The 25,695-nt window shown below is 51.8% G+C and overlaps 2 protein-coding genes across 2 annotated transcripts in view; one reads left to right on the top strand and one right to left on the bottom strand.

Moving 5' to 3' along the window:
• SCNN1B (sodium channel epithelial 1 subunit beta) overlaps window positions 1–2,495 on the top strand; it is a 56,662-nt gene extending 54,167 nt beyond the window's left edge. The window contains exons 12-13 of the mRNA XM_044233050.1: window positions 665–740; window positions 1,006–2,495. Coding sequence (XP_044088985.1) covers window positions 665–740; window positions 1,006–1,386 — 457 coding nt within the window. The 3' untranslated portion in view covers window positions 1,387–2,495. The remainder of the gene's footprint in view (window positions 1–664; window positions 741–1,005) is intronic.
• Window positions 2,496–5,556: 3,061 nt separating this feature from the next.
• Window positions 5,557–25,695, bottom strand: part of COG7 (component of oligomeric golgi complex 7) — an 82,137-nt gene continuing 61,998 nt past the window's right edge. The window contains exons 13-17 of the mRNA XM_044234052.1: window positions 25,226–25,366; window positions 19,837–19,920; window positions 16,082–16,196; window positions 8,524–8,667; window positions 5,557–5,978 (exon numbers count right to left, since the gene is read on the bottom strand). Of these exons, the coding sequence (XP_044089987.1) occupies window positions 5,812–5,978; window positions 8,524–8,667; window positions 16,082–16,196; window positions 19,837–19,920; window positions 25,226–25,366 (651 nt within the window). The 3' untranslated portion in view covers window positions 5,557–5,811. The remainder of the gene's footprint in view (window positions 5,979–8,523; window positions 8,668–16,081; window positions 16,197–19,836; window positions 19,921–25,225; window positions 25,367–25,695) is intronic.

Genomic DNA, 25,695 nt, shown 5'->3' with positions numbered 1-25,695 from the left:
TTGGGAAGAAGCGCCAGTGCAGAGAACAGAAATAGGCCCACAGGGCTGATGGGGGTGGGAGCCTGTGTAAGACCTTTCCTTTGGGAGCACAGCACAGAAGAAGCTACGTGCCTGAGAGATAGGGAGGGCCGGAGAGGGAGGCGGCACTTGAGCTACCTCTCCAAGGAGGGACAGGAACTGTTCAGACAAATAAGAAGAGGCAAAGGTGTTCAGGGAGAAGACTGGAGGTGTGAGAGAGCGGGGCTTTCCTGAGGACTACTGGGTGCCAAAGGGAAGCCCACGTAGCCAGCGGCCTGGGCCCCAGGTCCCCTGATGAAGGAACAAGGCTTAGGACTCCATGCAGAGCCTACTGTGTATGTGCTGCAGCCCCTCCCCCCTGGGGATGGGAGAGGGGAGCTCAGAGCCAGTCCTTGGGGCCCCCAGAGGGGATGCTGTGCAGAGATGCCCTTCGTGGCCCCAACGCTCCGAGTGGCCAGGGAGGGCCAGACTTTGGGCCCTTGCTGGACCTCACCCATCCTGGGAGTGGACATGTGAGCAGCTCAAGGTAGAAGACTGGGGCAGCCCCTTGGCTTTCTTTCCTGTGTGTGCATGCGTGCGCATATGGGTGTGTGTGTGTGTGTGTGTCCTGGGGAGGGGACACCAGTCCTTCCTGCTGCTCCTACAGGAAGGGAGTGGTCAAGCTCAACATCTACTTCCAAGAATTCAACTATCGCACCATTGAGGAGTCGGCAGCCAATAATGTGAGTCTGGGGACTCCCGACACTTCAGCCCTGCCCCGCTGCCCCTCCACCCTGCACCCTGAGGTTGAGGGAGGGTCCTGATCCCTACAGGGGAATTGGGAGAGTCCTGGAGTCCCAAATGGTTTCCGTGGGTCGAGTCAGTCCCCCTGCCCTCCCTTCCTGGCCAATGGCCTACCTCCCAGGAAGCCGTGAGGTGGGGTTCAAGGCAGGAACCTGTGGCCCCACCCCCACCCTCACCAGGCCGTCCACCCCCTGCTCCCCACAGATTGTTTGGCTGCTCTCAAACCTGGGTGGCCAGTTTGGCTTCTGGATGGGGGGCTCGGTGCTGTGCCTCATCGAATTCGGAGAGATCCTCATCGACTTTGTGTGGATCACCGTCATCAAGCTGGTGGCCTTCGCCAAGAACCTGCGGCAGAGACGCGCCCAGGCTCGCTATGCTGGCCCGCCGCCCACCGTGGCCGAGCTGGTGGAGGCTCACACCAACTTTGGCTTCCAGCCTGATGTGGCCAGGCCTGGCCCCGACCCCGGGACCTACCCTGATGAGCAGACTGTGCCCATCCCGGGCACCCCACCTCCCAACTATGACTCCCTCCGTCTGCAGCCGCTGGACATCATCGAGTCTGACAGTGAGGGCGAGGCCATCTAGACCCGGGGAAACCAGAACTCACACTTTGGGGTGCTCTCTCCAAAGGGCCAGGACAGTGGGTATCCAAGGCCAGAGTCTGTGTCTCTCTACAGAGAGACCAGCAGCTCCTGGCCAGTCCCAGGCTGAGGGCTCTGTAGGGTCATGTTGCGGGTACAGATGTGGGAAATATGTGCTCATTTGGTTCCTGCCCACACCCCCAACCTGACCTGATCCTTGGCTGGGATGTCCCCAGCCTGGCTCAAGAGACCCTGGGACACTGTCCGCTGCAGGCAGGCTAGTTTCTTCCCAGTGCACTGTCTGCTCCCGAGACAAACGGCCCGGCAGGCCGTGCTGTCTGTCCCCACAGTCTTGGCTGACCTCTGCGAGCGGGTTTAGTGAGGTGAGCAACTGTGGAGAGCAGGAAGAGCATCGGGCCCGGGGGCAGGGGCGGGGGTGGGGGGACGTGCTGCGGGGTGGCCCGTGTTTTGTTCTAGAAAATAAAAGAAGCATCCATAGTGGCTGGAAAGCAAGGGCCTGGCCGCGGTAAGGCTCTCAAGCAGGTGATTTCGGCGTTGTCCCCACAGCCTACTTGTGACTTACTCAGCGCCATCCACCAGTCCTCTCGGGGTGGCAAGGACAGAGAGAAAGAGAATGAGACTCAAGCTGGCTTAAGAGAGAGAATCTCAAGGACCGCAAACGGTGTCTCTGGGTCTCAGCTTTCCTGGGCAGGCTCCCCTCACACTCAAAGTCCGCCCGCGAGGCCAAACTCACCTCACCGGGTAAGGACCCCTTTCCCAGTTGTCTCTGCAAGTTCCTAGGCTGACTCTCATTGGTCACTGATTGGGTCACATGCTTGCCTCTGAGCCAATCAGCGTGACCGGCTGCTTGGATGGGCCAGACCCTGCCCATACCTGAGGCCAGGTGGCCCCCAGCAGAATCAGGTGGTGGGGACACCAGGCCAAAGATTGCCGGATAAAATACAGGCCCCCAAGTTAAATAGGAATTTCAGATAGACTATGAATTGACTTTTTTAGTGTGAGTATATCCAAGTAGTATTTGGGACAGGGGCACCTAGGTGACCCAGCAGGTTAAGTGGCTGACTTTTGATTTCGGCTCAGGTCATGATCTCAGGGTTGTGAGATCGAGTCCTTTATGGGGCTCTGCCTCAGTGTGGAGTCTGCTTCAGATTCTCTCTGCTTCCTCCTCTGCCCCTGTGTGTGCGCTCGCTCTCTAAATGAATAAACAGGTTTTAAAAATTTAAAAAGATATTTGGGACATATTATGCTAATAAAATCATTTGTTGTTTTTCTGAAATTCAAATTTAGCTGCGTGTCCTGTATTTTTAATTGCTAGGCCTGGGAACCCTGATGGCTCTCCAAAGAGAGACCAGAGAGCTGTTACCAAAGAAGCATGGGGCTTGTCAGGTGCGGAGAGCGGACCACCTGCCAGCCCCGGTCACAAAGCTGGCTGCAGAGCCTGGACCTCTGAGGGCCCCGCCCTGCTGCTGGGGAACACCTGGGTCCGTGGCTGGGAAGGCAAACAAGCCGACCTCCCATTAAGTGCCCACAGTGGCACCTGTGGAGGAAGGCGGTGCCCCAGACTTGGTGCCACTCCAGCCAAAGACAGCGCTGGGAAGCACTGTGTGGGGAGGGCCTGGGGGAACAGGGTTGCCCAGCTCGGGGACAGGCGAGTCTGCAGGCGGGAGTCCAGTTCTCGGTGGCTGCCACGCTAACTCCCACGACTACTACTTTTATTACTAGGGATAGTTGTCACCACACAGTGATTATTTGTTGTCGTTATCAAACAATGGCTACACTGTATCAAACACCACATGCCAAGCACTAGGCCAAGTACTTTGTACGTCTTTTTTCAATTAATTCTCAGAATGACTGAGAAGCATTATCATCCCATCTTAAGGGTAAGCACATGGAGACTCAGGTGAAGTCAGGTGCCCCAGACCACTACCCCACTAGGTGACGAAGGTGAAACTCCAGCCTCATCCCCTTTTTGCCAGCATCACAAGAATACCCTTCTAGGAGTCCAGAGCTTTCATATTTTCCGTCTTGGGTCTTGGGTCACACTAATTAGAGCTGACTTAAGCTAAAAAAGGAAGTCCGTTAGTTCTTGTAATAGAAGTCCAGTGATTTCAAGTACGGCTGTTCCTGGGGTTCACCTAGATCTGGTGATTTCCCCAGCTCCGGGCTCTCTTTTCTTCCATGTTGATGTCCCTCGCAAACAGGTTCCCTCCACGTGCTGCTCCTCCCCGCACGGTTCCAGGCTCCGTTCCCTCAGCTCTGCAACTATATATGGTGGGAAGAAACCTTCTTCACAGTGTCCCAGCAAAAGCCCCAAGAATGGAGGTCACTGAATCAGCCTGGGACACACATTCATCCTGAGCTGTGAGAGGTTCTGTTCAGAGACACTGTGAAGCAGGAGTGGGAAGGGGGCCCTTGTTACGTGCCTTACCCCTGCTGGACCTCACCAGTTCTTCAAATGACCCTGATTAGGTACTACTGTGGCTCCCATCTTTCACAAGAGGAAATGAGGCTCAGAGAGGGCAAGCAACTTCCCTAAGGTCACACAGTCGGGAGGTGGTGAAGCCAAGAATCAAACAGCTCTCCTGGACACTGGCACAAAGGTCACCCCAGAGAGGTTTCCACTTTGCATAGTACATTCTGCCGTCCGGGTTTCCAGCTCTCACTTCTTCAAGGCAGGACCCAGGCTTGATCCCTGCCAGGGACAGCCCATGATCCACCACATGAGAAAACACAGTATTTTTCTTGGTGCGGGTTCTTTCAGGGCCAGTGGATGTGGGGACAGAACGTGGGGAAACCCTAGATGATAGGAACAGCACGGCACTGGCCCCGGCAGCCTGTGAGGGCCAGTTCCCGAGAGGCTGTGGGCACAGTGGTGCCACTTCGGAGGGCCAGCACAAGCTGACTGTCCTGGCCAGGACAGGTGTCCTGTGCTCACCTTGCGTCCCGTGGTTAGGAGCACAGGCGCCGCGGGCACCAGGCAAGCCCCTAACCCGCCCACACCTTAATGCCTTTGTGTGTAAGATGGGAATAATCCCCGGGGCCGCTGAGAGACGTCCCTCCCCCCAGAGAGAAAGAAGCCTATGCTGCAGCAGGAACACCTAACACATCAATTCCAATAAAGGACCCCAAGAGACACCGTGGTGCCCCCTTCTCTTGTTTTAAGAGAAACCGGGCCTGCTCATGGCATCAGGCCGCCCAGCCTAGGCAATAAGTCCTGCCTGGTCCACGTCAGGATTTCCATGCTGGAGGGGAGTCTGGCCCTTGGGCAAGGTCGGAAGACCTTTCTGGCTGTCCCCGCTGGACAGTGCCACTGGCGTCTGGTGGACAGAGGCCAGGGATGCCACTGAATGCCCCGCAACCATCCTGCCCAAGAGAACCCCGGCTAGACGTGTTCCGCTGCCCACGCTCCCAGCCTTGCTTGCTGCTAGGAGGATGCCTGGTGACCACGAACCCACCAGAGAAAACGAGGAGAAAGCCATGGGGGCCCCTCGGGAGGCCTTTGCCTCCAGGGTGAAGGGACGGTGTCCCTTCTGCCATCGTCCCTCCCCCTGGAATGCTGCGTGATGTCTGCAGCTACAAGAGTCACCCTCCCCGGAGGAAGGAGCCAGCACGGGTAGAAAAGGTCAAAATCACAGGGAAGTGCTGGTCCTGGTCCTGATTCCTCCGGCCACTGAGTTAGTGCCCAAAGCTGGCGCCACAGGACTTCCTGCTCTTGAGAAAGCTCAAAGGCTATTTTCTTGAGTCACTCAAATTACCTTATTCTGTTTGTCTTAACAGAGAAGCCACTGGCAAAAACACCCGAGAGTCCCCATCATCTCCTGAGTTTTCGAATGAGACAAAGTAAAAGCTTGAGTCCTCATCATGGCCAACAGGCTGCTCCGCGATCTGACCCCCAGCTCCCCTCGAACCTGATTTCCTACTTCCATGCCGCTGACCTTGGATGTGACCCAGGGCCTGGTCTGCATTGGTCCCTCGCTGCCAGGCATGGCTCTGATCTGTGGGTCTGGGGGCTGCCCTCCACCCTGAGGCCTCTTCTTCGCTGGTTTCTCTGGTGATTCTCCCCCCTCCTTTCTGGCCTGTGTCCCAGGGCCTGGAGCACAGCACATGGAAGGCACCCAAATAGTCACTGAGCAAAGGAAAGAAAACAGCCTTCTTTCATTTCACGGTATTTATCAATCTTCAGACCGGATCATTCAGAAAATCATCTGAAAATCCTGCTCTAATAAATAATACGCCTCTAATTTACAACCCCCCCCTTTTGATTATACAAACAAAACAAGTCTTTTTGAAATGAATCGTGCCCAATCCCAGGCAGAAGTTTTGAACAAATCCATTCTGGAGAGCTGTTGTGACCCCGGAACCCCAGCCCCGGGCCTCTTCTCAACCAGGCTGGGGGGTTGGGGGGCCGTCAGTAGTCCACGTTCCGCATGGTAGCCACTGTGGCGGCCAGGCGACGGGGCAGGCCTTTGCTGACCTGCCTGTAATCCTCGGGTTTGATCTTCAGGAGGGTCACGATATTCTGAAGGGTACGGGACGGCTGCAGGCCGAGGGCATCCATCACGTTGATCAGGTAGTCTGTACGGATGGGGAGCAGACACACACAGCTCAACAGACTGAGCACCAAGTAGGACGGAGACAGACGTCCACCCTGAACCCCCCAAAATGCCAGGTGTCCACTCTGCCCCGAGCAGCCAGGCCTTTTTACTCTGAGCGGTTTTCCAAGAGGATTAAACCTACTGTCAGCTTAGGAGCACCCAGGGGACCCAACTAGTTGAGCGTCCGATGCCGGATTTCAGCTCAGGTCCTGGGATCGAGCCCCGCGTCAGGCTCCACGCTCAACACACAGTCTGTCTGGGATTCTCTCTCTCTCTCTCCCTCTGCCCCTCTTCCCCTCTTCCCCGCTCCCCTGCCCTTTCTCTCTCAAATAAATAAATTAATAAACAAAATCTTAAAAAAAAAAAAAGAAGAAGAAGAAGAAGAAGAACGGAAAAGAAACCCCATCAGTTTGGCCCAAATCTAGGAGTTCTAATTGCATATAGGACTGGCCCTCCCCACCCACCCACCCACTGCACACTCAGCTCTGCAGCTGAACGAGCCCACCCCCCCCCAGTGCTACACTGGGACCCCTGAGCTATTGACCACACTCCCCAGTGGACCCCACTGACCACATGGAGACCCCAAGGAGTCCGGGGACACACGGGCTTATATGAGCAGCGACTAAGACTTCCCCAGCACAAGCTCCCCGTGAAGACAAGGACGGGGTCTGGGTTGGGGGCCTGGTGCGCTGCACGTTCCCACACTTCCCATTTCACCCCTTGGGGCCCGAGCTAGAGAATATTCCCAAGCCCGCCCCAGACCACATCGGTGAAACTCCAAGAGAGGGCCCAGGACCCCCCCTTCTAAGAGAAGCCCCACGACTCTAACCACCAGGCAAGCTTGGGCGACACTGGCAGAGTGTGCGGCAGGTGAAAACTGGCTTCCAAGGTTGGGGTGAACTCGGTGAACCCCTCGTCTCTGAGTCCCTGCATCCATCCATCGATGCTGCACTGTCAAGAGGATGAAATGGGCCAAAGGCCACAGGAGCACCCGATGTGTCACAGGTGACAAGTAAGTGCTGCCCTGACTTCCTCCCCCCAGGGCAGATCTGAGCCAGACCTGAGGGGAGGAGTGCTCTGTGGCGTCCTCTGGCTCCGCCTTCATCCCCGTCCTCGAGGGCGGCAGACAGCACCCCCCCCCCACCAAAGCCCCTGCTGCCCTTCTGTCCATGGCCGGCTCCAGCCACAGCCCACCGGAGGTGCCTGCTCTGCCCTGGCGGGCTGGCTGGCTCACGTCCAACTCAGGCCGAGCGGTGTCCCAGCACCTGTCACCCGCATGAGTTTATCCGTAAAACTGAGCTCCGCTCATCCGGGAGCCCGGCCCCGGCCATGCTCCCCGCTGCGGAAGCTCAGTAAGCCCAGGGAGTGGCTAAGGCTCCAAGCGCTGCGGCTCGCACGGAATGGCTGCTTGGTCAGTGCTGAGCGGGACCAGAGGTTCAGAGGGAGCTGAACACAGAGGGAGAAAGAACAGGGACTCCCGGAATCTATAGGCAACGCCAGCATCTCGCTCGTCCCCACTGGTTCCGTCCTCAGTGCGCCTGCCTGTACCAACAGGCGCCACCTCCGGGCGCCAGGATCGCCTCACCCTTCCGCCCTAAACACAGCCCAGAGCCACAGTGAAGAGCTGGCTGCTCTCTGGGACTGCGCAGAGCTGACTGTGAAGTCAGGACACTGGACTCCAGGCCTGGCTCCATCCCTAGTGGCCCCGGGACCCGGAGGAAAGCACCTCACTTCTAGTTCTTCTGTAGCAAAATAGCCTGGTTTGGCCCTGTTGTTGTCCAGGTCACAGCTCTGTCTGGGTCCCCAGGGAGCTGATCTCGAAGGCTCCTAAACCTTCTCCCCACCACCCCAGAGCTGCTTCAGGTAATAAAGAGGAGACGGGTCCACGGAAGGATACCAAGACCCTGGGGAGACTCCCCTGCCTCCTGCCCACAGCACCCACAACCTCAGGGCCCCGCCTGCGGGGGGGCGGGCGCCAGCAGGAGCAGGTGGGCACGTGGCCCTCTGACCGGGGAGGCACAGAGGCATCATATGTGGCCTTGTTATTCAGCTGTCCTATGACTCCATGTCCTCACCAGCACTGGGCGGGGGGGGGGGGGGACCTCCACTGTGCACCGACCTCACAGGGGGGCCCTGAAGGTGGCCTTCAATGTGGGTACGAGGGTTTGGCTCAGTGCCTGGCATGCCTGGCACACAGTGGCAGCCTAATCAGCACTGGTTCGGGCAATTATACAGAAGCAGCAGCAGGCCAGGCAGCAAAGGCAAGTCTGTGTCACTCACTTCAACCCACCTCACGGAAGCGCCCCTCAAGGGCAGCCTACCAGCATCCCCCAGGACGTTTTTCAAAATACAGATGTCCAGCCTTCAACCCAGACTTCCAGGTCAGAATCTCTGGGGACGAGGCCCAGAGAGTCTGCATCTTTAACAAGCTCCGCAGCCAAGCCCAGAGCTGGAGGGTGGGGGGTACCGACAGATGCCATGGGCCACAGCCATCCCTCCGGCCGCCTGCCCCGGGGGGCACCCACCGATGTCAGTGGCCAGCTGCTTGGTGGAGTGCGGGGTCAGCTCGGGGATCTGCAGGATCGCGTCACAGTAGGTCTGCATCGTGGCTCTGGCGATGGAGCCCAGCCAGTTGTCGGCCATGTTGTCCAGCTCGGGCAGCTCGTCCCCTGGGAAGGGAGGGAAGGGCGTCAGAAACGACTGCGGTCGGGAGGATCCCACCGGCAGCAGCTTTTGCCTCCAGGCGGCCAGGCCCACGGCGGGGGCCATATGCCCACACACACCAGGGAGCTGCAGTCTCCATGGGCAACACGGGGACAGAGAACAATTACGTCTTAGACCAAGTGGTATGGACGGAGTACGAGGATGACGCAGGAGAGGGCGCACTCAGGTGAGGGAGAGTGATCTCTGCGTGCCTGAAGGCGAAGGACTCTGTGCAGCCATGCAGGCCGGGAGGGAGGGCAGGAGGGGGACCCTGTGAGAGGACAGGCAGCCCATATGAGCAGAGAAGGTGGGCGAGCCAGCACGGCCTACAGGAGACAGACCCATGGCAACGACTGACACACAGGCACCACGGCAGAAGGGAGACCCGGACCAGAGCCCTCCACCATGGATGAGCTCCGTGCTCCCCAGCCTCTGAGAGCCCAGCTCTGCGGGGCTGTGGTGAGAATCACGTGACGCCTTGGTCTGGGCCTCAAGCACGGAGTGTGTGACACACTCCCAGTGCCGCACACATGGTGACTCTCCGTGTCACATCACCTGTGGGGAAGGGGGAGGAGTCTGTATACAGAGCAGGAGCGGGCAGGGTTGGGGGAACAGGCCTGGGTCAATGAGGGTGCCCCTAGAATCGTAGGAACCCCATCTCAGGGCAAACAGGCAATGACTGTAGGTCAACAGCAAGGTCGCGAGAGCCTGTCAGGCTGGGGCAGGGAGATGGAGAGAGGGAGCCGCCATCCTAGCCCGACAGGCCTTGCACCCTGAGGCCTGATATTAAAACAACAAAAAAAAGCAGGCGGACAAGTAGAGAAAACAAATACATGTAGGAGAAGATAAGCAAAATGCTGCTACACCACGACCAGTAACAGCAACAGTAATAATACAGAACACAAAGCTACATGTCAAGTACCATCCGCACACGGGAAAACGGAAACACCATCGTGTCCGATGGGATCTCATGGTTTCTTCTTTCTAAAATTGTGACCTTGTTTTACATGTAGCATCTGTACAACAAACCAGAAAGTTAAAAACCAAAAATAGGATGAACATAACTGAGCACAAGGCTAAGAACACGAGGTCTAGGGCCTCCACCCCGGAAATGGACAGCTGGCCTGGTGCTCGTGTGGCCAGCAACGCAGCCAGGCAGGGTGGCTGGTCTGGGGCATCACCCTCCCTCCCTGAGACCCTGGCCCAGGAAAGGATAAACCTACCAGGCCTGGGGCGGCACTGTGGGGTGGGGAACGGGGCGCCCACGCGGGACCCAGAGAGTGGCAGGTACTTGCTTGCTTGCTAACTGGACGAGTCCCGTCTAAGGGCCTGCCGGGTCCACACTGCCCCCGGCCCCGAAGGCACACTCTGGCCGGGGGACAGACAAGGCCCCACCACGCAGCCATGTCGGGGCTGTAGCCAGGGCGTCGCCAAAGACCGACAGGAGCCCGGAAGTGGGAGCTCATCCCCGGGCTTCCTGAGCACGAGGGACAGTCTCCTAGACACACGGGAGGAGAAAGGGCAGTCGGGCAGACGGCGCACACACGGGTTTACAGAAGCGCGCGGGACGAACAGGGCACGTGGGAAATGGTCCTCCTGCTGCTGACATGCGTGTGCACACAGAGCTGCAGAGTGAGGCACCCCGGGCAATCACTCCTCGGATGCTAGTGGGATTTTCGGGGCAGGAGACTTTTACTCAGGAAAAAAAAATCCTCTGAGTGGCTGGGGTGTGAGCACGTCGGGGCGGGAGATGGGGCTGTGCACTGTGACCGCGTGCGATTGAGAAGGGTCTCCAGTGTGGGCCAGGGAGGAGCTAGATCTCATCCCGTAGGTTCTAGGGGATCTGTGGGTTTTTAAGCAGGCAGGAATAATTAGAGGGCAAGGACAAGAAGCAAGATATGGGAGCAAGATACACAAAATGCAGGTGAGAAAAGAAATCTCAAGAAGGAGGGGTGTTCGGATTGATAAGGAAATGTTGAAAAAGAAAAAACTGGGGCATCAGGTTGCCTGATTTCAAGTTTTACTACAAAACTGCGATCAACAAGACAGGATGGTACTGGCACAAAAACAGACACATAGACCAGTGGAACAGAGCAGAGAGCCCAGATATGGACCCACAACTCTGTGGTCAAATAATCTTCAACAAAGCAAGAAAAAATATCCAGTGGAAAAGAGACAAGTCTCTTCAATAAATGGTGCTGGGAAAATTGGACAGCTATGCATACAAGAATGAAACTAGACCATTCTCTTACACCATGCACAAAGATAAACTCAAAATGGATAAAAGACCTCAACGGGAGGCAGGAATCCATCAAAATCCTGGAGGAGAACATAGGCAGTAACCTCTTCGAAATCGGCCACAGCAACTTCTCTCAAGACATGTCTCCAGGGGCGCCTGAGTGGCTCACTGGGTTAAAGCCTCTGCCTTCGGCTCAGGTCGTGATCCCAGGGTCCTGGGATTGAGCCCTGCGCTGGGCTCTCTGCTTGGCAGGGAGCTTGGTTCCCTTCCTCTCTCTCTGCCTGTCTGCCTACTTGTGATCTCTCTCTCTCTGTCAAATAAATAAAAAATAAAAGAGATGTCTCCAAAGGCAAAGTAAACAAAAGCGAAAATGAACTTTTGGGACTTCATCAAGATCAAAAGCTTCTGCCACAGCAAAGAAACAGCCAATAAAACAAAGAGGCAACCCACAGAATGGGAGAAGATATTCCCAAATGACACTACAGACAAAGGGCTGATCTCCAAAATCCATAAAGAACTCCTCAAACTCAACACCCAAAAAACAGATAATCACGTTAAAAAATGTGCAGAAGAACATGAACAGACACGTCTTCCAAAGAAGAAATACAAATGGCTAACAGACACATGAAAAAATGTTCATCATCACTAGCCATCAGGGAGATTCAAATCAAAACCACCTTACTCTGGTTAGAAAGGCCAAAATTAACAAGACAGTAAACAACAAGTGTTGGAGGGGATGTGGAGAAAGAGGAACCCTCTTACACTGTTGGTGGGAATGCAAGTTGCTGCAGCCACAGTGGAAAACAGTGTGGAGATTCCTTAAGAAACTAAAAACAGAGCTCCCCTATGACCCTGCAATTGCACTGCTGGGTATTTACCCCATACAGAGGTAGGGAAAAGAAGGGCCATCTGTACCCCAGTGTTCACAGCAGCAATGGCTACAGTCGCCAAACTGTGGGAAGAGCCAAGATGCCCTTCAACAGACGAATGGATAAAGAAGACATGGTCCATATATACAATGGAGTATTATGCCTCCACCAGAAAGGATGAACACCCAACTTTTATATGAACATGGATGGGACTGGAGGAGATTGTGCTGAGTGAAATAAGTGAAGAAGAGAAAGTCAATTATCATATGGTTTCCCTTACTCATGGAACATAAGGAATAACATGGAGGACATCGGGTGAAGGACAGCAGAAGTGGGCTGGGGGAAATTGGAGGGGGAGAAGAACCATGAGAAACTGTGGACTCTGTGAAACAATCTGAGGGTTTTGGAGGGGAGGTGGGAAGGGGGTTAGGAGGGCCTGGTGGTGGGTATTAAGGAGGGCTTGTATTGCATGGAGCACTGGGTGTGGTGCATAAACAATGAATCTTGGAACACTGAAAAAAAAATGAAATTAAAAAAAATAAAAATAAAAAAGGAGGGTGTTAAAAAGCCAGGTAGATGAAGCATCAGGCTCAGCTTTTGTGTCTGATTGTGGGAATGGTGTAGTCCCGACCTTCTTGGGCCTCCCCACAGGGCCACTCTGTGTCAGTGCCTACCAGTTGTCCCCTCTGCCCGTAACCCCAGCCACCGAGAAGGAAGCCTCCAGGGGGCCCAGCACCACACCTAGGCAGCACCTTTGCCCTGCATCCGGCAGGTGCGGGCCACCTCTGGGGGACCCCACCCCACAGCAGCCCATCCTCGGCACCCCCACCGAGCGCGCGGACGTGGTGGGCACAGGGATTGCAGTTTCCCTGCAAATGCCCCTGCTTTAACACATGCTGTGTGTGACCTCTGGACACATCACTTCAAAGTTCCCAATGTTCCATTTCCTTGCGGGAAAAAGACTTGTAAGGATTTTTAAAACTACCTTCTAACTACACTGATTATGAAAAGCCATTTATCTAAGCCTCAAAGCTCCTACTGGCGGCTTACCATCTAGTTCTTAAAATGTGCAAATGTTAACATGCTAGAAATCCCCTGGCTAATTCTTCCCAGTTTTCTCTATGTTTGAAATTTTTCATAATATGATGTTGAAAGGGAAGGGATTAAAAAAAAAAAAAAAGGAAATACCTGGAAGGGCTTGTTGTTTTTTTCCATCCCTGCTACAATTTTACTTTATGGCTGGAGTTTTTTCCCTCCTGACAATGCCCCAAACAAATGCCCAGCAATTAGTAACAGTTTGGTAAGTGAATGAATGACTGAAAACAACTGCAGTTTAACTAAATGTGTATGTTATTTCCTTGCAATGGGACAATAAGGCCTTACGCTCACCCTGGTGTGCTATAACAGACATAGACACAGCACCACTATTTTCTTGTCCAAGAATTTGAACTTGAACCTAATCTGCATCAATAAGAGATACATGTTGGTGGGGCACCTGGGTGGCTCAGTTGGTTGGGTGTCCGATCTCGGATACATGATGGTGTATTTGTGCGTGGAATAATAGGATGCCTGGGATTTGACTTAAATATTCTTGAAAAAAATATGAGAGGAACATAAGAAACAAGAAGCCAGGGGCGCCTGGGTGGCTCAGTGGGTTAAAGCCGCTGCCCTTGGCTCAGGTCATGATCCCAAAGTCCTAGGATCGAGCCCCACATCAGGCTCTCTGCTTGGCAGGGAGCCTGCTTCCTCCTCTCTCTCTCTCTCTGCCTACTTGTGATCTCTATCTGTCAAATAAATAAATAAAATCTTAAAAAAAAAAGAAGAAACAAGAAGCCGTTCTGGAAGCCAGACGAGCAGAACCTGGGACTCCAGTGTAACTGGTCTCACACCCGGCGTGTTTGGGTCTGTGTGTAGGCATGTGTGTGCACGTGTATCAACCTCCAAAAATCCAAACTGCATAATTTAAACGGCTCTCCTCTGTGCTTGCCAATATTCGGTGCAAACAGACATATGTGTGTATATATAAATCTGTATATGTTTTCTACAGAGTCAGTATGATAGGTCACAAAATGGCACACATTCAGGGAGCCTGGGTGTTTCAGTCGGTTAAGTGTCCGACTCGTGATCTCAGTTCGAGTCTGGATCTCAGGGTTGTAAATTCAATCCCTGCACTGGGCTCCACATGGCGTGGAGCCTACTTTGAAAAAAATAAAGGCATACGTTACTTTCCTCACAGCCATTTGAGGATCACTAAAGTTACACATTTCTTCCTGTTCGGAGGTTATTTGAATGCCTTCCTGTTATTTACTTATTTTTCCGTGGGGTGTCATCTTTTTCTTACTGGGCCGTGGGCACTTTTCTACAACAAGGGTATGAACTGCCACCTACCAGCCGAGTCGCTGCTCTGCTCTAGTCTCTCACGTTCACCTTTCAACTTCCGTTAGTTTCCAGCTTTCATTTCAGAGTCTTCCCTTCCCTACCCCTGAGTTGCTCTTCACTCGTACTGTAGCAAACTGTGAAATTTGTATACAATTATCCTTTTTTCCCAAAATGATGAGTTCCCTTAATGTGTATGACCCTATGAAACTCACAGAGATTTTATCTGTAACACCTTCACAAATGATTTACAGAAATTTGACAATGCCTATTCTCTGTGGGATTAAAAAGCCCAATGTATTGATGTGATCAAGTGTATTGATTATTCTGAATAATTCCTCTTTTAGCCTCATTAATTTTCCTTTCAAAGCCTGAAAGAGAGGTGCACGACGTTCTCAATACTCACGTGGCTCTGTCTCTCGAAATCATAAAATTTTAGGATTATGACACCAAACAGTTTAATGGGATAGGAATAACCAAGTTGGCGTAAAATGTATCAGTAAATCACTTTCCTTTTGTGTAATTTCCATCTTTAGTTTTGTTTCATTTTCTGTATTTCAATTTAATTAATTTCAATTTTTTATAGTTAATATAACTTGCTAATAATAAAAATTTTTGTCATATGGACAACATAACCAAAAAAATGTAATGTATACCAAAATATAAAAATTGATTTTTTAAAAAAAATTTTTTTTAAAGATTTATTTATTTGTCAGAGAGAGAGGGAGAGACAGCGAGCACAGGCAGACAGAGAGACAGGCAGAGGCAGAGGGAGAAGCAGGCTCCCTGCCGAGCAAGGAGCCCGATGTGGGACTCGATCCCAGGACGCTGGGATCATGACCTGAGCCGAAGGCAGCTGCCTAACCAACTGAGCCACCCAGGTGTCCCTAAAATTGTTTATTTTACCTTCAAAAACAAAAGCAGCAAATCAGCTTTAATTACAACTTGGATTTCAAATGCTTATCAAATGCAATAAAATATGTTTGGCTGATCTAACAAAAAAAAAAAAAAAGTTTCTCCTGTTTTGGGCAGCTTCTCATTCACAGAGCTCAGTGCTGTGGCACCTGACATGTAAGTGTACCTGACTGTCACAGGCTCACTGTGGGACCTGCCTTTTATCAATGTAATGACTAACTCTGGTCCCATCTGTTATCTTTTGCTCTGATTCAACATCACTTTCTTGCTTTCTTTTTATTTGCATTTATATGGTATGCCTTTTAGCATCCGTTTAAACTTTTCAGTGTGATTTTATTCTCAGGGTTGTACCGTTTAAACTTTTCAGTGTGATTTTATTCTCAGGGTTGTACCTTCTTGTAAGCTGCTGAAATCTCTTCTATACCATGTGATTTTTCTGTTCGCTCAGCCTTATGAAGGGAGGCATATAAAATCCCATATTAGGAATAAGAGGATTTTTGATCAGAAAGTATGTGGTCTCTGTTCAAACTTGTCAGGGCCCAAATAATGGAAAAAGGGATAGTTTTAATTACTGTATCTTCTTGTCAGTTTAGAGATCCAGGAGCCTCGGGAGAGCTAGGAACAAGCTCCAACCAGAGGCGTCTGGACAGAAAACATCACTTCTACAGTGAAGAGTTTGTTTTTGTCCTAATGAGGAAAACTCTTCTTACGGGGGCTATTTTACTCGGCACATGGTCCAAAGAGGGGGCTTGCACTGGCCAGGTGGGACCCTTGCCTGGAGAGCTAGCTTCCACCTCCCATGGGTACATCTAATTTGCCCTGGGACCTCCTGCCCCTGCCTCCCCAGCTGAGGGGCACTGCAGGAATTCCTCCCTAATCCACTCTGTGCTGCAGAAGTTCCCCAGGGGGATAACAGGTGGACCCCAGGTTTGCATGGGGCTACAGTGAGCCCCTCCTGGCCTCCAGGCAGGCCCTGCTCACCTTGCTCAGGAGGAAAAGGCAGCTTCCCAGCGTGCAGAGCCAGCTCCAAGGCAGAGTCCTCCTGAGTCACAAAAGGCTCAAGATTCAGGGGGAGGGACATGATGTACTGCCCGATCTGAAACAGAAGAAAGCACTTTCAGCCCCACATTGCCACATACGGTCATTATTTCTGCAGCATGTTCGTGTGAAGGCAAACCGGGGGCAGACAAAAGCATGAAGCCTGGGGCAACCCCAACTCTGATCTTTCCAGCCTGTGCTAATACTGCCATGACAGGACCCTACAAAAATCAACGGCAATTTGCATGGACATCACAGATTCACCCTCACACTCATGGCCCCACTATTCTTGGAATGCACTCAGTGCAATCTCTACCTGAAATGAGGTAATGGACACTGACAAGTAATTGTGCAAATAAATATAAATGATGACTATTCATGGGTGCAAAACCAGGAAAGTGCTAACACCCAGAGGTGCCCAGCCAAGCAAGAATCTGAATCCTGTCCTCTGAACTTGGCTGTGTGTCTCCCCTTTAGAAGGGATCTAAGAGAAGGAAGGAATTTTGTTGGGAAGAAATGCCATTTAGAATTATAAATTAATTTGGAGGGAACATTACTGATTTCATAATACAGACTCTAGAAATAAACATAGACAATGCCTTCTTGGCTGGTGGGGAACTGTAGAAGACAGGCATACGAGACATTTGGGATAAGCCCACAAATACCACAGTGTTTGTCACATCTGTCGGATGCACATGACTGTCACCACGGGTATACTTCAGACGCTAATTTCTATTCAAACTCCTGTTTTGTGTTTTAAGGTAAGTATATGTTTTTGTTTCAAAATAAGGTTGATTTTCAGGTTACAACAACACACTGCTTTTGTTTTTGTTTTTTTTTTAAAAAAAAAAAAAGGTCTTTGAGCCTGGGTGGCTCAGTGGGTTAAAGCCGCTGCCTTCGGCTCGAGTCATGATCTCAGGGTCCTGGGATCGAGCCCTGCATCGGGCGCTCTGCTCTGCGGAGAGCCTGCTTCCTCCTTTCTCTCTCTGCCTGCCTCTCTGCCTACTTGTGATCTCTCTCTGTCAAATAAATAAATAAAATCTTAAAATAAAAAAAAGGTCTTTGAGCCTGTTGCTTTTTGTTTTGTTTTATTTTGTTGTTGTTGTTGTTGCTTTTTTTTTTGGTTCCATATTTGTTCCATACCTTTAAACTTAGAGTTGATACTGATTCTGTCAACTAAAAGCCTTAGGATTATCCAAGTGAGCTCTTCCTGACCTGGCCTCACACACACCCAGACTCCCCAAATCTCCCAGCCCAGAGGGAGATCCCAAACATTTCCAAACACTGAACGTGGGCTGACTCTAGTTAAGTCCCAACATCCTCTAGTCCATCATGCTAACGAAACAGGGTTAGTCTGCTCTTCCTTTAAGGAGGCACATGGATGGTAACATAAATTCAATCAGCATTTTTTCTTTGCATTTCCTTAGTATGATCTCCTACTCAAACTAGGCATCTGGGCCACTTTCCTCACTAGTCACAGCCGTCACCGTACACAGCAGCTCGAGCACAGCACCAAATGCATCATTTTCCCACAAGGCTGGAGGAAGAGACAGATGCTGGTTTCTGTGCTTGGATCCCTCCATTCTAATTCCACGTGGCAGGCATTCCTGAACACCTACTACGTGCAAGGACCCCAGGCATACTCCTGTGTTTGGTACAGCTTTCCTCTGGGGCCGTACCTTCTGGCTAAACCCACACACCCAGTTTTACCTGCAGTGAGATGTCAGGATCGTTATACCTTACATCTATGTCGTTTTTCATTTTTCAAAGTCTTATCTCCCATGGTGCTCCTCTATAGTGCCCATGCGGCTCTGTGCGGGAAAGGGCATCACCGGCGAGGCAGAGTGTCGTTCAGGGGCAAAATTTCAATAATCTGACATCTCAAACTTCAGCTGCTTGGTTGAGCTTGTAGGGACCACTGTGGTTCCTAGACAGACCCCACGACTCCAGGTCTCCCTCGGGAATTCTGTCCACACTCAACTTTCTGCAATCAGTGTGGAAAGGGATGCCTACCAGCTCAATGAGGACGTTTGTCTGCTATTCCCACGTATTCAATACACACTTCTTGCTGTTCGGTTTGGGTAAGCTCAGTGACACAGGGAGAGCGGCACAGGGAGAGCTCTGTGGTCAGACAGCCTTGGGTCTGAGTTCTGGCTCTGCTGCTGTGTGATCTTCCTGGTATCAGCATCTCTGACAGGAGGACAGTCCCATCCTGACTTCAGACAGCTGTGCCAAGGATGACACTAATGTGTGATATGTGCACAGAGCGCCTGGCGTCCTAACAGAGCGGCCCCTCTCCATTGCCCAGAACCTCACTGCTTGCCCGTGGAATGCTACCGCCAACCAGCTCACATCGTTGCTGTCAAGATAAAAGTCTGTGTGGACCATGTACTACCTCACGGCAGTGACACGAGCCGCGCACTGTCCTTGCACACAGTGTGTGTCCGGTAAGTGCTCATTTCCGGAGTTCAGCTCATCAGCCCCCAGGTACAAACCTTAACTCATGGGGGGTTACGGCAGGTGGAAAAGGGCCCTGGCTGGATACTAATCCGGGCCTCCCCTACTCCTCCAACAGCTCAATTTCCTCAACTGTAAAATCGTTCAATAACCTCTCTAGTCCCTTCCAGCAACATCATTTCCTCAATCCATTCCGACTGTAACACATAGCGTCTCAGTTCTAAAAATAAGAGGATTCCCATTGGTTGGAAGAACCAACCCTCATCTTCATAGTTTCATCAGTATAGCTTTATGAGGTCATGCCCTGGGAAACAGGAGGAGAGTGATTGCCATTTTGAACTCGACGCTGCTCCCAGTGAACAGAGAGAACAATGCCAACCTCCGTGCCCATGGGATCACCAGACACTTCCAACCGTACCACAGCTATTTTCAAAATCTAAAATTCCTTTGTACCTCTTACAATAGACTCATAACTTAGAAAGCAGTGGGTTCTAAGTGATAGCCTTAGGCAAAAGAAATTGCTTATCTCAGAATGGCCCTGGAGAAGTCCAGAAGTCTCCCACAGCGTGAGGTGCCCATGGCTGGAGTATTCTACTCCTACCTGGTATTTAAGAGCAGCCGAGCTGGATGTGGGAAGTTGCAACCAGAAAGGTCACGTGTAGGGGGACTGTCGCCTCCCAGGGGTGAACGGAGGAGGAGGAAAAGGACTCCAAGAGCCCAGCTCCCCTGTAGGGTTTATTCTGTACTTTGTTAATATGGAGTCTCCAGAACTACAATTCCTAAGAGATATCTTTCCTGTTGTGAAATTACTCAGGAGAACACTCCACACCATGCCTGGTGCACAGTGGCTGTCACTACACATTGGCTGAATTTGAATTCAGAACTACATACACATTGTTCCTCTGAAAAGTCGCGGAGAAGAATGTGGCCACCTGCTTCCTGTCCTCCCAAGAATCTCCTCTGTGCACTCACACTGGGATGCCCTTAGGTGCCAGCCACATCTCATCGGGGGAGAGGGAGGAGGGGTATGTGTTAGGTTTTGAAATCAGCCTGTGTTTCGCCCACTGATTGAATAAGCCTGTCCTTAAAGTCCTGGATATGGAAGGAAACAACCCAAAAGTGAAGGTTCACACAAGCACCAATGTGGTAATGATGCCTTTCCCAAAGGGCCAGAATCCAAAGACAGGGCAAGGTCTGCAAGGTTACAATTGCCCTGGAGGAAAGCGCCCGGCGGCTCTTACGTTGCTGATGTACTCCAGTGGCGTGAGACTGAAGGTGGGCAGGTCGTCGGTCAGGGTCTCGCCAATGCCTGCTGTGTTCCAGCTCTAGGGTGGGAAGGAGAGAAAGCGATCAAGGTCACTGAAACCAGGAGGCCCGGGAAAGCACCCCATGCCGGGAAAATACTCGAAGAATGCAGCCTTCCTAGAGGTGCCTTTGCTCAGTGACAGTCGTGGGAATCGTCACTATTCGAGAGACCAGGGATTTCTCTTCAAGTCATCACCCTGAAGCCCGCCACGGAGAAAATAATCCTCTCTCTCCGAGCTCCCGCAGACCCATCCAACGGGAGCTCCTGCCTTCTCAACAGAACTACTTGATGAGAACAGATCCCGCCTGTTGCTCCCACGCAGACCGTGAAGCGAAGAGCCAGTTACCCTGTGGTTTGAGTTTCTCTACTTGGGTGGGCACACCAGGTTAAGAGCTGCCTGGGTCCTCAGCACTCTAAAGAGACTAGGAGTGCCCCAAATCCTCCACAGAGACCCCACATAAATCCCACATTCCCCCACACTATTTTACTGCTTTTATTTCTACTTGCCTTCCAGATCTATTTCTAAATGGACTCAGGGCTCAGAGGGAAAGGGATGGGAGGGAACCTCCAAACCCCACCAGCTGCCCCTGTCCTCTTTGTGACCCCTCTGTCTGGGGAGATGCTCTTCCTTCCGACATTTCAAATACAGACTGTCTACGGTATCGCGCTGTGAGCCCTCCCAACGGGCTCTCTAGAGCCAGGCAAATTACCAGCATGTACGTGGTTACAGAGTTCAGCCTGGCACACCTCACAGAAATCTAGTTGCTTAATTCCAATCTGAGTCACCCTAAAGCCAGCCTGGAAAACAAGGCCCTTTCTGGCTGTGCCCCGGGAGTAACTCCCAGGTCACCTGTAGCTGCCCTCCGCAGCCACCTGATGCCAGCCGGCTGCCTGATCCTTTAAACAACGTTCCGGGAATGTCATGGTCAAGTCACGTCCACCCCTGGGCTCCCAGCCCAGCCTAAGCCTCAGCTTCCCTCCCCGTGTTCCCCAGCAGCAGCTCAATTCTTATTTTCTTTGCTTGAGACAAGTTCTTTCCTTCCCCACCTCCGCCCCTAGTTTTCTAAACTCCTTGTTCTTGTTCGAGAATCCTCCTCTGTTTCAAAATAGCCTACTTTTCATCAGTTAACTCCCACCCACGGAGAGGAAGCACTGTGATCACCCCCACACACTGCGTGCCCACGATGCGCAGAGCCCTGGGCCCCCCGTGGGGGAGAGGAGACCAAAAGATGTAAGACTTGGTGCTTGCGCTCCTTGGGAAACCGAGAGCCTGTGACACGCTCCCGCGCTGTGCACCCCAATGCGTTCCCCCATGTGCACGTGCCCAGGTTTCCACTTGGGAGTTCTCTGAGGCAGAGGCGAGGTGTGATGCCGTGAGTACCGGTGAGTACAGGAGGAGTGGGCTGCAGGATGCCTGAGGGGCAGAGAGGGAAGACCAGAAGGACGAGGCACAGCTCCGAATGGGCTAAGAAAGGGCTTTATTTTTAACAAATAAACTGCAGAGAGAAGGGGAGGGGAGGAAGGGATAGAGAAGGAAGGAGGGAACGAGAAGGTAACCTGTAAGTCATAAAAGACACATGGACCAATCCCAACGTGCAGAACAAACCTGGATCCTGCCTCAAACAGTGAAATTATGACTTTTATGACAACTGGAAATTTGAACACTGATTAATGGTATTAAGAAATCATTTCTAACTGAGGGGTGATTTGGGTCCTATGATTATTTTTAGTGTTGTTATGCTTTAGAGAAAGGATATATATACAAGACAGATGACCAGCTGATCATGTCGAAGGGGGTGATGACGACACAGGGTTTGTTATACTCTTCTCTCCGCTCTACGTTTTTTTTTTTTTTTTAAGATTTTTTTTTTTTTAATTTATTTGACAGAGAGAGATCACAAGTAGGCAGATAGGCAGGCAGAGAGAGAGGAAGGGAAGCAGGCTCCCTGCTGAGCAGAGAGCCCGATGCGGGACTCGATCCCAGGACCCTGAGATCATGACCCGAGCCGAAGGCAGCGGCTTAACCCACTGAGCCACCCAGGCGCCCCTCTCCGCTCTACGTTTGTGTGAAAACTTCCCTAATATACTTCTGAAAGACAGACCGCTCTCCTGGGCCCGGGGAGCTGTAGGGATGAGGCAGAGACAGGAAGGCCGGTGAGGCAGAGGTGTGGGAGAGGGACGGTGCCTGGGAGAACGGGAGCCACACCTCGGGGCTGGGCTGCAGGGAAGGAGCAGTGTCCCCCAAGAACTTGCAGGGGACGAGCACAGCGGGCAGGAGGCCCTGGGAAGGCTCCATGGGGAGGCAGGAGGAGAGTGGCCAGGCAGAGGGCGGGGGTGGGGGGCAGCCACAAAGGGGGTTTTGCAAGAAGGGCGGGTGGCGGACAGTGGACGAACCAGGGAGGTGTTTAGCAAGTAGGGCGGCCGGGAAATGCTGCAGGGTATTTTTCAATTGTTCAAAATCTATTGAAAAGTTCCTTCATAGGGGCTTTTCTGTCTCATCTGTCACCAGGTGATGTGGGTAAACGTCAACAGTCGATTCTGAAATGGACTGTAGTGTTGGTTTATATTCTTCAGATGTGAAAGGGTAATACAATTTACCGGCAAACATTAAAAGCAAACACTGAACGACCAGGGTTTAATTTTCAAATCCTTACGGCCGAAGTGTTTGCGTTTGTGCTGTGTGCTTTCCCCCTGGGGACTCTGGGAGAGCTCCTCCTAATCTCTGAGCTGCCTGTCTCCGTTCCCAGGGTCCTGCCGTGTCACAGCGCGGCCGAAGTAAGGTCAGATTCAAGTGACCCAGAGCCCAAGCACAGAGAGGGGGTGGAAGAGCAGCGGGAAGAGCGGACCTTCCAGGGGCACCTGCGTGGCTCGGGGGTTAAGTCTCTGCCTTCGGCTCAGGTCATGATCTCAGGGCCCTGGGATCGAGCCCACCATCGGGCTCTCCGCTCGGTGGGGAGCCTGCTTCCCCCTTTCTCTCTGCCTACTTGTGATCTCTCTCTCTCTGTCAAGTAAATAAATAAAATCTTAAAAAAAAAAAAAAGAAGGAAAGAAAGAAATGACCTTCTAGTACAGAAGGTCACGACATTAGGATCTGGGGTGGGGGAATGGGTGACACAGGTGAAGGGGATCAAGAGCATACTTTTCGCGAGGAGCACTGAGCCGGGGACACTGATCACTGTACTGTACGCCTGACACTCATGTAACACTGTATCTTAATTACACTGCAGTAAAAAAGAGGTTAAAAAAAATATCCTGGTTCTTAACATTCCCACGAATCACTTGTTTTATCCTACAATCCACATGAAATCGTTTCAAAACTACAATGGCATTACTACTAGCAATAAAATGACTGGACAAAGTTAAAAATTCCTTTTTAAGCTCTAAGAAAAATAATAAAGCAGCCAGCTCTGGGGACTGGGGATGGGAAGTATGAAGAATGCGAAGGGCCTCAACTTTCACAGCAGCTCCACGAGCACCAGCAGCTCCGGAACACGGAAGGGTGACTAACCCAAAACAAGGACCCTGGCCTCTTAACCGTTTTCATAATCCTTTTCGTGCAGCTGTGGAGAGAACTTCTGGGTGCTGATACCTGTTGTTGGGAAGAGCCTATTATCTCGGGCTCCACGACTCCTTTCACTTCCTTTCTCCCTTTTCTAGTCAAGTTCAAATAAATGTTATATTGTATATATTTTGGTTTTTAAAAAAACAGCACGTGTAGTCCAGTTCCATTTCTTCTACAGATCTACCTGTCCAGTGGTGCCCATCTGGCCGTGCAGCAGAAGAGGCATCTGGGGGATAAGTACCACACGTTCGTGGCATTTCTACGCTGTGGGATTCTGAAGGGATTTACTGCTTTTTTCTTTTTTCTTTTTTTTTTTTTTTAAAAGATTTTATTTATTTATTTGAGAGAGAGAGTGTGAGAGAGAGCATGAGCGAGGAGAAGGTCAGAGAGCGAAGCAGACTCCCCATGGAGCTGGGAGCCTGATGTGGGACTCGATCCCGGGACTCCAGGATCACGCCCTGAGCCGAAGGCAGTCGTCCAACCAACTGCGCCACCCAGGCGTCCCACTGCTTTTTTCATTGTACTATCCTGTATTGCCTGAATTTCTGAAAAGGAGTGTGTGCAATTTTTACTTTAAAAAACTGTCATTCCTCTTAAAAAATGAGAATCACAGAGAAAAGGAAACCAGCAACCATTAAGCATGTACACTGCGGCAGCTGTAGGGCTAAGTCCCATCGTCCATGAAATGTCATGTGATCCACACATCTGCATGGTCAGAATCAGTGTGTCCCCATCTAATGAGGCTGACACCGGAAGCCAGGCCAATGGGACCGTGTCAGGGACATCATTTCTCCAGTTTTGCCCACCCCCGCACTGTCCGTCCCCGCCAGAAACACAGAGCTGACTGCAGCAGATCGCATGGCATTCTGTGGGAAAATCCACTGTCCAGCCCCACTGTTTCATGGATGGGATTTCTGAGATCCAGAGAGATCCACATGGACCCAGGTCATACGGTGAAGAAACGAGTGCCCCTTGAGCCCTGGTCTTATATACTTTCCAGAAGGCAGCAAGAAGCAAAGAACTTGTAATGATGCCTTATGGCTTCTTGCTGCCTCCTACAAAGGATCTCCCAGTTATTAAAGGCCCACAACTGGATCCTTCTCAAAACCCCAGCCCAGAAATCCAAATGGCAGTGAAGAGACCAGAGCCACGGGAGTCAGAGCAGGTAGAGATACGACTGATGGGTAATCCCTTAAAGGAGTCAGGACAAGCAGAAAAGGGTGTAAGGTGAGGGAAGGGAGGCACTCCGGGAAGAGCCAGAGAGCAAAGGCATCAAGGACAGAAAACAGCAGGCCCCCTCAAACCCCCATCAAAATCACCAGATCAGATGTGGTAGGACACTCTCCTGGGCAAAGTTCCAGAACTAATGCTCATGAAATGAATGCAATCTCACGGGACAATTAGCTCCTCTGACCTGCCCCAACCTATCCAGTGGCACATAATCTCCCTCACTTCTCCCGCAGAGGGCACAGCTACACTGCTCCGAAAGGTGAAAGTTAATCAAGCAATAATAATCATCCCACGAAGCAGGATGAAAATAAGGCATCACAGTGACTCCAATTAAGATAAGACATTCTTGCTAAGCAGTGAGTTGCAAGGGAACAGTGAGTCTGCACGGTGGGACTTCTAAGTCAGGAGAGTTAGAGTTTCCTCCTAAAGCTCCTGGGGGCCAGGGCGTGGGGGGGGGTGGGGGGGGAGCTGGGGGATGAGGGGAGGAGCCGGGGCCCAACAGGGGGATGTCTGTGGTCCGTGGGAAACTCACGTCCATCTTGGAAACGAGTAGCAGCTGCTGTTTGATGCGCAGGAACACGGAATCGAAAGCCAGCTGGTGAGCCTGCTGGTTAAGGCGAGTCAGGGCCGTGCGAGACGCAGACAGCAGGTTGTGGTTACTGGACCCTTTCTCCTAAGACGAGATAATGCAAAAGAATGTTAGGGCCTGGCTCTAACCAAGGCGATCAGCTCGTTCAACGTTTTGAAAAGCCCCTGAAAGGAAAAAAATGAGGGGGTGGTTCAGTACAGCAGTGGTTCCCAAGACCGTCTGTGCCCCAGCACCCGCTGTGGAAGATGCGGGACTGTAGATGCACTCAGAGCTACTGAATCAGAGCCCAGCAGGGTTCTGGGGCGCAGGGAGCATTTTAGCTCACTTTTTCATGTAATTCTGATGCATCTGCTAACACAAGCTCAGGGACTGGCAGTTTAGGAAAAAATTAACTGGTGAGTGTCCCTCAGGGA

This window comes from Neovison vison, chromosome 14 (assembly GCF_020171115.1).
Source record: "Neovison vison isolate M4711 chromosome 14, ASM_NN_V1, whole genome shotgun sequence".
Taxonomy (NCBI): Eukaryota; Metazoa; Chordata; class Mammalia; order Carnivora; family Mustelidae; genus Neogale; species Neogale vison.
The sequence above is the reverse complement of the archived record's forward strand: the minus strand, read 5'-3'. Positions and strand labels throughout refer to the sequence as shown.